This window comes from Podarcis gaigeae, assembly GCF_964106915.1.
Source record: "Podarcis gaigeae genome assembly, chromosome: 1".
Classification (NCBI taxonomy): domain Eukaryota; kingdom Metazoa; phylum Chordata; class Lepidosauria; order Squamata; family Lacertidae; genus Podarcis; species Podarcis gaigeae.
The window spans coordinates 51434458-51446783 of NC_139678.1; the positions used below are offsets into that span (position 1 = coordinate 51434458).

General features: G+C 44.2%; 1 protein-coding gene across 4 annotated transcripts in view; it reads right to left on the bottom strand.

Annotated features, from left to right (window-relative positions):
- MAPK8IP1 (mitogen-activated protein kinase 8 interacting protein 1) overlaps positions 1 to 12326 on the bottom strand; it is a 60454-nt gene that overhangs the window by 35580 nt on the left and 12548 nt on the right. The window contains exon 1 of one of the 4 annotated variants that reach the window (XM_083750393.1): positions 6572 to 6751. The exons of the other annotated variants lie outside the window; for them this stretch is intronic. Within the exon in view, the coding sequence (XP_083606519.1) occupies positions 6572 to 6642 (71 nt within the window). The 5' untranslated portion in view covers positions 6643 to 6751. Of the gene's footprint in view, positions 1 to 6571; positions 6752 to 12326 lie in introns of those variants that run through there. 4 annotated transcript variants of the gene reach the window in all.

Sequence of the window (12326 nt, forward strand, 5' to 3'; positions counted from 1 at the left end):
GTGTGCGTCTTATGGAGCGAATGCAGGCTGCACAGCCATCACTGCTTTCACGGCACAGTGATCCCTCTTGCTGTTCTGGTTTCTGAGATTCAGAATATATTTTTTTCTTGTTTCCCCCCTCCAAAAACTAGGTGCGTCTTGTGCTCTGATGCGTCTTATAGAGCAAAAAACATGGTACTCCCTATACCAGGGGTAGGAACCTGCACACTGGCATCCAGGTCCCATCATCCGTGACCATGGACCATGCTCACTGGGGCTGATAGGAGCTGGGAGTCCAACAGCATTTGGGGAGCCAGAGATTCCCCAGCCTTTCCCTATGGGAGGGGTGTGCGGAAAGGCAAAAGCTATCTATCTATCTATCTATCTATCTATCTATCTATCTATCTATCTATATCTATCATCTAAACATACATACCTGTTGCCAACCAACCAAAATAATCAAAGTGTTTACAGTGTCCCGTAACACACTCACCTCTAGCTCCATGAAGCTTTTTTATTTTTAAACCCTCTCAGCCTCTCAAAAACCAAACCAAACCACTACATTTCCTAAAACTGAAAGAACATATTTAAAGGCATTTTTTTTATATAAATGTTATATGAGCATAGGAAAAAAAGGGGTTTAAAGTTGTTTCAGCCCACAAGGCCAACGTTAATGGTTTAATTTGAGACGCAGCCCACTGCAACACAGAACTGGAAGCTATTTTCAGCAGCATAACTCAGACCTGAAAATGTGAAGAAATAACCTCTGGTCATGCAGAGAGGGCTCCTCATTACTGGGTAATCACAACTAAGTCCCATATATCTGGGGTTAGGGAGACCACCTTCCAGGTTTGGGTGGTGTGTGCATGCTTGTGCTGGCAGGATAGAAATGGAGTGTAGGTGCAAAAGAAGAAGAAGAAGAAGAAGAAGAAGAAGAAGAAGAAGAAGAAGAAGAAGAAGAAGAAAGGATGAGGTAAAACTTCAAAATGAAGCTTGATTTTTAAAAATATGATATATATAATATATCTAACGGAACCACCTCCCCCATCGGGGCCTGGTGATAACCCCAAGATCTCCCACAATGATTTTGCAAAGTTCTTTGCAGATAAAGTCGCTCAGAATCGGAAAGATGTAGACTCCACCGTGGGAGCAGGGCCAGAGCAGAAGAGTGCTAGGGTCCTGTCTGGTCATATTGTATGGGATCGATTCCAATCTGTTACCTCCGAGGATGTGGACAGGCTGCTTGGACAAGTGAAACCGACCGCCTGTCTCCTTGATCCTTGCCCATCCTGGCTTATAAAAGCAGGAAGAGCTAGGTGATGGGCTCCGTGGGCTGGTGAATGTTTCCCTCTGTGAGGGAGCCTTCCCAGACCCGCTGAAAGAGGTGGTTATTAAACCGCTTCTTAAAGGCCATCTTTGGACCCGACCAATATGGCCAACTATCGCCCAGTCTCAAATCTTCTGTTCTTGGGCAAGGTGATTGAGCGAGTGGTTGCTGAGCAACTCCAGGCACGCCTGGAGGATGCAGACCATTTGGATCCAGTACGTTTCAAAGCACAATTCAAAGTGTTGGTGCTGACCTTTAAACCCCTAAATGGCCTCCAACCCCATTGCTCAGCCCCGACACTGAGGTCCTCCTCCAAGGGTCTTCTGCTGGTTCCCTCACTGTGAGAAGTGAAGTTACAGGAAAACAGGCAGAGGGCCTTCTCAGTAGTGGCGCCCACCTTGTGGAATGCCCTCCCTTCAGATGTCAAGGAAATAAACAACTATCTGACTTTCAGAAGACATCTGAAGGCAGCTGTGTTTAGGGAAGTTTTTAAGGATTGATGCTTTTATTACGTTTTTAGATTATGTTCTAAGCGGCCCAGAATGGCCAGGAAAACCCAGCCAGATGGGCTGGGTATAAAAATAAATAAATAAATAAATAAATAAATAAATAAATAAATAAATAAATAAATAATTCTTTGCTGTGTTGTTTTCTTTAGGGGCAAAAATCTCTCATTGATATAGTTCACTTAAAACCACAGGGGGGAAAATTCCCCCCCTCCCCACCCCCTGTCAAGAAGAAAAAATTATCTCAGGGGCTGCATGTTGGCAGTTATGGAAGCCAAAGTCAATGATGGGCCAGAGATGAAAGTGTTTGAGAATGGTCTCAAGAGTATGGTCTGAAGGCACTTGAGGTCATCATCTCCCTGAAGCTAAGCAGGACTAAGGCTGGTCAGTGCCTGGACTGGGAGACATCTGGGAAATCATATGTATGTTACCTTGGGTTCCATGATGGAAGAAGAGTAGAATATAAATGTAAGAAAATATGTAAATAAAAAATAGCTAATATTGTATAAATACTGCTGTGCTTTCAATTTTTATTATGGCTACTCATATAAGAATCCTCAAATCTATGCAGGTTGACTCGGAATAAAAGTAAACCCCATTGAGTTTAATGGGGTCGTTCTCAAATACAAAGGGTGTTTTTAATACAATCAGACCAATACTGCTACTGTTCTGAAAAACAAGTAAAAGTAATTCCTGACTTTAATGTGCAATATACATATATGTAGCAGAAATCTACCATTTTAAAAATCAGTTCCTCTGAAACTATGAAGAAAAAGGGGGAAATAATTTTAAAAACTAGTGGGGTGGAGAGGAAACAATGGGGATGGAAGAAACTCTATGAGGGTGGAAGGAATTAGGCAGTTTCAGGTGTTGTTGGGGGCTGCAAGCATTCCCTACATTGCACACCTGTGGTTTAAAGCTTTTAGGAATATTTCTGCCCCTGAATGCAGCAAAACGTACTAGGCATACTATATTTGTATGACTTTTAAAACAAACACATTTAAACATCTTTGTGAGGCTTTGCATCACCCTTGCCCCTCCTTTTTGGCTTATTTATTTTGGTACCACATCTCCATTTTTTCTGTCAATCACTGCAACATCCATTTGAGATGCAATTTTTTTCATTGCCAGATTTCACTGGCAAACAGTCCCTGAAAACGTGCTTATGTGAAAAACAGACAATGCACAGCAAGCTGCAAAATCAGCATCTTGCTTGCCCCCACCCAATATCCCCCTCCTCCAAAAGACCAATTTAAACAATAAAGATGAACGATAATCTATTTCATCCCAGGTGACAGCAGGGTGGACAAGAGTTCTACTTTGTAGAGGATAGTCCTCAAAGACTGCCTAGCAGAGAGACAGAGCGGGTTCTCAGTGCACAGTCTCCCCACTCTACGCTGAGACGTTCTTCTGATTAAATTATTGCAATGATTTCTGAATTTGTCTTTATAAATGCAAATCTGTTCTTTTTTCTTTTTTTCTTTTTGGTGATGCACTGTACAAGTGGTCACCCAGAGTGGCACTGTGGATTCTGGCTGCTCAGTTTCATAAGACAGAGCAGGGGGTCAGGATGCAAAAACTCAACCTGTTGAGATGGTTTAGTTATCTTTGATAATGTCCCTTTTGATTGGGAGGGCTCTACCTTTAACCCCTAATGCTGAAGTCTCCACTGATAAACAGTTTCGCTCAATTTCATTTTCCTTACCACTTTGCATAGATTTTAGCCAAATTAGCCAACAGACCTTATACTCACATTCCCCCATGGCTATTTATTAAACATTAATCCTGAACTGTTTGCACAGAGGTTATAACAGCTCCCTGTCGATTAATTGCTATCTCACAATTCCTAGGTAAAACCACTTCAACTGCACAAACCTAAGTTTGAATCACTCCAGCAAGATAGTTACAATCCGTAAGTAACTTAAGAGTTCTCATCCCTCATCTAACTTCTTTCCCAACTCCGAATGTTTTGACTTCTTCAGAAAATATGCATTATGAAAATGGAAATGAGGCCAGATATCTCAAAACAGCATTTTAATAGTGAAAAATTAACCTTGTCAACATAATACTGTACACTACAGCAACATGTGGCAGAACCAATGGAGACCTTTCTAGCTCGCTATCAACTCCTTTTTAGGCTGAACTTGGTCTTAAATTGTTAGGATCCTAGAACTGTCAGGATTCAGCCCAAATGCTCTGTCTGTCCTGAATTATTCAAGAACATCTGCAGAATTGACCCAATTGTGTGGCGCCATATGTACGTCTCATCATAAAGAAACCATCAATATGAAAAGGAAAGTAAGAAGTGGAAACAGAGCATGAGAAAAGTAGGCTTTTGACTAAAGAAGATTCAGTTTATAACTCTTCACACTTTCATGCTAACAAGTCTATTCAGTTGCTTAATCCCCCCCCCCCCCCAGATGAGCCAGTTATTTTGTATTGTTTTGTGGCATCTTCTATTTTATTGTACCTGTTTATATTGTTGTACACCACCTTGGTATTTTATGGAAGCTGTCCAGGCTTCCAGGCAGTTCAGACAGAAAGAGTGAGAAAACTTACCAAGAACACTTGGCAACAATAGGACTCTCCCTTCTTTAATCCTTTGAAGTGCATTTATTTAATTTATTTCTAAACTGCCCTTCATCAGTTGTGTTCCAAACCCGTTTACAGCACAGATATCAAAGTATAAAATACACAAAAAATCAATCCAATAGTTTTATAAATCAACTCTAAAACAAAAACTGTATGAGCAGAAACATACACAATATCTAGCAATTTACTGCTGGCCTTTGCCCAATCAGCTTCCTCCAAATGAAAACCTCAGTAGCCCCCTAATATCCAGGGATCTACCAAGACGCAGAAAGAGCCTTTTATGTTCTCCTCCCACCCTCAGGTGTCCTTTCCCCATAGAAGAGGAAATGCCCTTCCCCAACACTGACAATATCCTCAAGAGAAGAGACTGCATTTAGCCTTAAGAACCAGAGTAGACACGTCAGCCTATCTGCTCCCCATGGAGGTAAGAAAAAGGCAGTAAGGGAGACATCAAGAAAGGAAATAATGAATCATCCACAGATCATCTCAATGCATCTTATCAATATAGATTCTAATTCCTTCCTCTGAAACCTTGCCAAAGTGCTTTCTGCAGCCCCTCCAATATGCAGTCAATGGCTTTTGCTTGAGATCAATTCACAGGAAAACAGCAGGGAACATTTGGGGACATTTTGCCAAGGGCAAGTCTTTGCACAGAGAAATTTGTTGCTGGTTTGAAGCGCAGCCTGCTGCACAGAGCAAGGTTCAGCAGAGAAGCCATCGCTCTCCCAGCAGCTCCCAGCTGAATCCTTAGCTTGATTACTCACGGAGGGAGGAAACTCCCCCCCCTTCCTCCTCCTCTTCCCACTGGGCATTACCAGTCACACTGGGAGGCAGAGCACGTGTAAGAGGTTACCATCCAGATGGGCGGGCTATAAATAATAAATTATTAATATTATAAATCATTATACCATTTTGAACTGCAACTCTCTGGCATGTACTTTACACTGTAAAGGAGGCAAAAGATACCCATCAAGGAGCTTGGTGCCTTGTCTTCTGTTCTCCCCTGCATTGGCACAGTGATATTGGGACCGGGGATTTCCAGAGCTACAGAGAAAGTTGCATGCAGTTGGAGGTAGGGAAGGGATTCGTAGCAGGGCTGTAATTGAATTGCCCATCTGGATTAACAAGGGGGTGGGGCATTTGACATGAAACCTGTACGTCTCTGAGGGGCTGCACACAGGAAGGGAAGAAAGAAGAGAGGAATATTAGGAGAGGGATGGAGAGTCTATATGATGGGCTGCCAAAGCATTAATTGATTCCCTCTCCTGTTCCAGAGAGGTCACAGGGGTCAGGAAATCTCTTCTGTTAATACTTGTTCTATTGCATGCAAATATCTGTCCCTGTCACTGGGAGGCTAACGAATGGGCAATTACCACAATAGCCCAGCAGGAGCATTTTTCCCAATTACCTATACCTACTCAGAAGAGCCCTGCAAAGCCTTTGGTTTGTCACTCCCAGCTAACAGCAGTATTGAATCTGCTCCTGTCTGACATAAAGGGACTGCCATACTTTCTCACTGAAAGTAGAACTGAAGACAGCACCAATTGTATGATAGGCTGGGGTATTTTCCCTGCAGTGAGCCCCACATATTCAGTTCTGGGGTGTGCTGAAAGAGTTTGATCCATCAGTGACAGCAAGTGGCAACTTACAGGCTCATGCCGAGGCGCTGGGAGATCTACTCCTGCCCTCCCCACACCACTTATTCACCACAATGTCTACATGATCCTGACCTCCCCTACAGCAAACATCTCCTGCAGACGGCTTCTTAGCACCAAGAAAGAAAACTCTCTTGACAGACCAATATTTTCCTTTTGGCAACTAAGGAGTCCCATTTGGGCTCAAAGCCAGCCATGCCAGAGAGAGACTAGCAGAGCTCTACCCAAATGGTCTGGTTTCCTTGCCCTGCCCAGACTGCCTTTCAATCCCATTTCACAGCAGATAAAAGTTTGCAACCAAGTCTGCACACAGAGGCCGCAGCTGCTATGCAGACACCTTGCTCACACAGGGCTTTTAGCAAGACAGGCTTCACTGGTTAAATAAATGGGCTGGTATAAAGCCAAGCAGCACTGCTTTTTTAAAAAAAATGTAAAAATGCTGTAGAGGTGCACAAGACCGGCTCTGTTCCCCCCACCCCACCCCACAGGCCCCCTCCTGCCCCCAGACGTACCATTTCTCCCACTGATCCTCAAGCCAGCTCTCCTCCTCTGTGCTCGACTGCATTTTAAGTTCAAACTTCATTTAAGAGGATTCCCGCCTCAGGGGGAAGAGGAGCAGCGGCCGCAGTTGAAGGGAGGCCTCCCCCCTTAAGAAAAAGGAGAGTTGTGTATGTGCCGTCTCCTCTGCCTGTCCCGGCTGGGGAGAATCTGCCGCTCGCGCTGCTCTCTCCTTCTCACTGCGCATTCTAAGGGAGCTCATTAAAAATAAATGGACTCAGCTGTCTGGGGTGGGTGGGGGGAAATAACCCTCTGGGCTGAGATGGTGCCAAGCCCTGCACTCTGCCTGGTCTGCTACTTCCCTCAGCCAGGCAGGCTTCTGATCAAGTCGCATCTCTGCTCCCCTCCCCATCAGCTGCAGTCAAGGGGGAAAGTGGGGAATCGAGTTACCACATCAGTGGCACTAAGCTCTGCCAAGCCATCCTTCCCCTTGACCTTGCAATGCCTCTGCCCAACAAAGCTGCATGGGACCAGAGTCCCCAAGTACCAGAGGACGACCCAGCCCTCTCCGTTATTCAGGGAGAGGAATATTGTTACACAAGGAATCTAAAATGGCTAGCACAGGGCAGAGACAGAGCTTGCTTATACCATCAAGGTACTTACCAAAGTAAGGAACCCCAGGGTTGTTCAGCTACATCCCCTTGTTAACTCACCTGGGTGATTCACAGGCCAGTGTTTACTCTGGTGGGACAGCAAGCCTATTGTAGTCTGCAGCAAAGGGGACCTGTGGCCGCCCAATGTCGCTGGACTACAACTGCCACCATCTCTGATTATCGACCATGGTGGCTGAGGCTGATAGGAGTTGGAGTCTTTCAACTTCTGGAGAGCTACAGGTTCCCCATCCCTTGTGTACCATACACTCAACTTATGCTGGGGTTATGTTCTGGGGATAGCGGCTAAAGCCCAAATAGTGTATAGCTGAAACACATTGGGTTCAATGGCGGGTGCGATTGCCCAAGTCATTCCCCCCCCCCCGAGCCCCACCCCTTTTCCATTTATTTTCATTTTCATTTTTGCCACACACATAAAGCTAAATTTACACAAGTTAAATACGTGAAAGCTGCAGACTTACTGCATTTAATTTTAAAATGGGACCTCAGGGTCTAAACCTCCTGCTGGCTTTGGACTAGGTACTGCAATGCCACCTTTCCTCTTTTTTGGCAGGCCTGCAGTCCACTGGCACAGGTGAACCACTGTCCCTAAGCAGCTTGCTCCCTGAAGAAGTTGCCATGCAGGCACCATTTCAAATGGCCTCCATGTGGCAGTCAATTTATGTGAAGGGTCCTTTATCACAGTCTTAAGTGATTCCCAGTCTTTATTATAGTGTTTACCACCATCACCCTCAAGGGCAGTGAAGCACTATTAGCCTTATTATTAGGAAGGAGGAACACGGAGCAGCTTCTGATATGGAAGGGATGCAGAGCAAAACGTGCGCACTGCACACTTCCAGTTGCTCCACAGCATCTGAAAGAATATCTCCATCTCTATCACCTGCTGCGAGGTGATAAACAAGCGAACTCTAGATTAGGGGCTCACACATCCCCCTTGGTCTGGGCTGGGAGACTATATGTGAGAGGAGCACTAAGTCTATTTTGAATGACATGGAGAAGAGAGCGGAACAGCAGGTGCAAAGCACTTAACCCTAGAGCTCCCTGAGCAACCCTTCGCATCCAGATTGGCTCTCAGGCACACAGAGGCTGCTATGCAAGTTGCCCAGGGATCTCTGCTGGGGACAATTCCAAAACCCAGGTGGATTGAAAGCTTTTAAGAACATTTGCGGAGAGGGAGTTAGGTCAACAGCAGCAACTGCATGTTCATTAAGGGATTCTGGCTGGAGCTTAATTTAAACCACAGAAGCCAGCTGGAGCCACCCCATTAAGGAGCTGGCCCAGAAGACAGACAGTCTGCTCTTCCAAAATATTCTAGAAAGGTACATGCCTGCCTCATTCACTTCACTGGGACCTCCAGCAGCACAGCACTCCGAGAATCAGGCTGTAAGGAGCATTATGCTTTTAAAACACCACCCACAGCAAAGCCTCTAGAGAGCAGCCTTCCCCAGGCTGGGGCCTTCCAGATATTTTGGACTGCAATGCCTATCACTCCCAGTCAGTGTAGCCAACAGTCAAGGATTAGGGAACTTGTAGTTCAATGGCATCTGCAGGGCAACAACTGGGGAGAGGCAATCCTAGAGGCACAGAGAGAACTCCCGAGCCTCAGTCCAGGTAATTCATGCTAACGTTACACAAGGAGAACAGTCGCTGGGCTATCATAATGTTCCTCCAGATGAGTTAGACAAAGGACTGCCAGCTCATAGAAGCATGATGCATACTGCTGTGTCCCCAAAACACAACTCCCATGATTTTACATGAGAGGGAGATGAGAAATTCAATTTTAATGGGCACTGCCTTCAACGTCATTGCACTTGTTGTGAATGTTAATACCATTATAATTACTTGAGCTCCACATAACCAAAATGCATTTGTTCAACATTTTATCTCTCTTTGATTTTTTTTTGCCTCCACCCCCACCTCTGATGTCATTTTATTTGCTTTCACAGAACCTGGTGCAGGCTGTCTTGTGCTGCTTGCTTCTTACCATTTTTGCTACATCACCTTTTTCTCTTTCCTGACTGTCTTTCGTTTTCAGCCTTGCTTTTTCCCATCGGGGCTGCCAAACTGAATTAGGTCCATGGACTATGTAGCTCAATATCCTCTCTCTGACATCAGCCCAAGCTCAGGTTGCTCAGAGGAAGATGCCAAACTCTTGAATGAGGCAGAATGGGATAGCTATCTCCATCATGCCAGTTGCAGCCAGAGCAATCGAGAAATCCCTGCGCTGTACAAAAGGTTATGCACTAAGCCTGCATTTGGGATTGACACAAACAAACACTCAGACCACCACAATCCCAAGCACCTGATTTTGATCCACAACTGAAGGTGTGCCTTGTCATTATTTCTGAACCTTTATTAGGTCAAGCAACGTAGATTCCCAAACCTAACAGTCTGGGACCAGAAGAATATCATTTGGCACCTTAGCTGCTGCCATTTCATGAAATATGAGCTTGCTGGGCATTGGATAAAATAGTAACAGCTTCTCTCCATTGCTAAGTATGCACTATAATCAATAACTTGAAACTGCCATTATATAGGAAGGTACATTTGGGCAACAGCTAAAGCAGGGGAGACAGAAACCAACCCTGGCAGATGTTACACAGGGATGCTCCATATGGACTTGCAATGGCCCATGACTAGAGCACATTACTGAACTCCATTATGTGGTTCTACTCAAGCACATGCAGGGAGAATCCTTCTGTTAGGGACACAGTCCCCTTCCCCATGTCCCTGTGCCACTGCTATCCATGCAGTCTCAACGGCCCCATTGCTTTCACAAATAAGCATTCATCATTGCCTGCCCTTCTCTCCTTGCTTCTGCTTCCTCAGTTTAGCTCTGTGTTCATTAACCATATTTTCTCCTTGTTATTGATTGTGACAATGCATTTGCAGAGATTGTCAGCGGCATCCTCACCAAGACTGTGTTATATGCATGCAGCTATTTATTACACTGAAGTGGGCTTTTTCCTTCCTGTGCTTGCCCAAGTGGTTGTGGGTGATGCTTAGAATTCCATGGGCTGAGTTTTATGATTACTCGGGCTAACTGCAGGCATTGAAGCAGTCTTTGTCTAAAATTAATATCATCACAAGCAGATTAGCATGCTAATTCTCTCTCCATTCTGCCACAGCATTTTCTGAAGCTGTCCATGGTGCTCAACGGCTGAAAAACTAACCACCCCTTCCTCCGCTTCTTTAGTTCCTATGGGGATTTACACAGGCTCAGAAAAAGCTATTAGAAGTCTCCAGGGATACACAGACCCTTTCCGTAGCGAAGACTGCATGTTGCGTGAGCAACAAGCAGCCAGGAAGGCCCCTTCCTGCAAATGCATGGGCTCCCGTAGGTTGGAAAAATCAGCTCATTACCTTCAGGCTTGTTGCTAGTGGCTCTGCATTTTAGCAGCAGCAGCAACTTCCAAGCTTCAAGTGCCTTGCTGGAAGTAGGGTGAGCCTCTGATCCAAGGTGACAACATTGAATGCATAATTATTTCTTGCTACTGACAAATAATAACACACACACACACACATATATACACCGCCCAGCAACAAAATAATAAAATACAGTGCAGCATAAAAACCAAAATATACAATGCAGCATAAAAACTCAGCAGGAAGTATTAAAACCAAAACAGCAGGGCTCCCAACAGCACAAATGATACTGAAACAGCCCTTTAATATTTTGGAACATATCTAAAAAACACAAATAATTTTAAATTACTGAAAGTTTAAGAAAATAAATTAAATTAAAGCTTGCAGAATAAAAAGGCACTGAGGAGACCTCAAAGCAGGAACAAAGAAAGCATCTTGGGAATAGCATTGTACAAACAGGGTGCCACTACTGAAAAGGCCCTCTCCTAGTACATAAAAACTCCTGGATCAGGCCCATGTTCCATCTAGTCCAGCATCCTGTCCTCACATGGATCAATCAGAACTAGCTTATCACACCTCACTCAGCAGGTGAACTTATTGAACACCTCAACAACCTAAGTCCCTCATTTATTTGGCCAACCTCTATAATAAGCAAAGCAGACCATTTCTGTCTTCTCTGTGGTTGTAGTCCAATGTGCTTCTAACCCACAGGATCTGTACTGTACCCTGCACCTACAGCCTTGAATTTCTGCTATTACATCTATATCCATGAATTTTACCTGCTCTGCTTTAAAACACATTATTTGCTGCAACACACGATGCATAGCACATATTTCAGAATCTGGTTTAAGTTGTTAGAAATCTTGCTTTTCTGGTTGCTCTACTGAATCTGATGGACAGCTTATAGCCATTCATAGTTGTTTTACTTTCTCCTTGATCTATTCCACCTTTTTACTATTAGCCATTTTGATGTATTTAAAAGTAGTTCACACATTCCTCACTGAAGAAGGTGCTTGATCAGCGTATCTTCCCAAGTTAAGAGTATGAGAGAATAGAGGCTGTACAAGCATGTTGACCGCTCAATATCTCATTAGTAAATGACTTCATCACTCAATGATTTGCAGGTGAATGGCCTCTGATGAAAAGTGTGAGGTGATGCCAGTTGATATAGGAGCTCTGACTTTTGGCATTAGATCTGTAACGGCTCGTTCACATGTGCACATTATCACTTGATATTTTGCTCCTATTTTTGTTTCAGGAGTTCTGAATTCAAATCCTTTCAGGAATAGAAGCACCTGGTGTAAAGTGAAACCTAGTAGCTTCTCATGAGACCATGCTTATGAGACCTCCTATGTAAGTGTGCTCAATGAACACACATTGTCCCAAAAAGCTGGCATTTTGATTTTAGTTTCATTTCAGACTATGGTCTGATAAAAATTGCTCCAATGTTTGTGGTTCTCATGTGGTTCTCATGACACAACTCCTCAAGGATGCAAAAGCTCACCCTTTAAGATTTTGAGGTCTATTCATGCAAGCAAAAGAAATCTTGAGTTTTAGCTTCTTGCTTGTATTTGTGAACTGGATAAAAATGCTTTCATAAACCAGGTAGACACACAATATGCAGGCAGGTCCCTCCAGTCAAGTCTCTTTTCTGAGAAAGTTCTCCTTAGCACTGAACTATCCCATTCAATGCCCCATCTCCAGCTGCCACCTTGTCCACCAAAGGAGGATG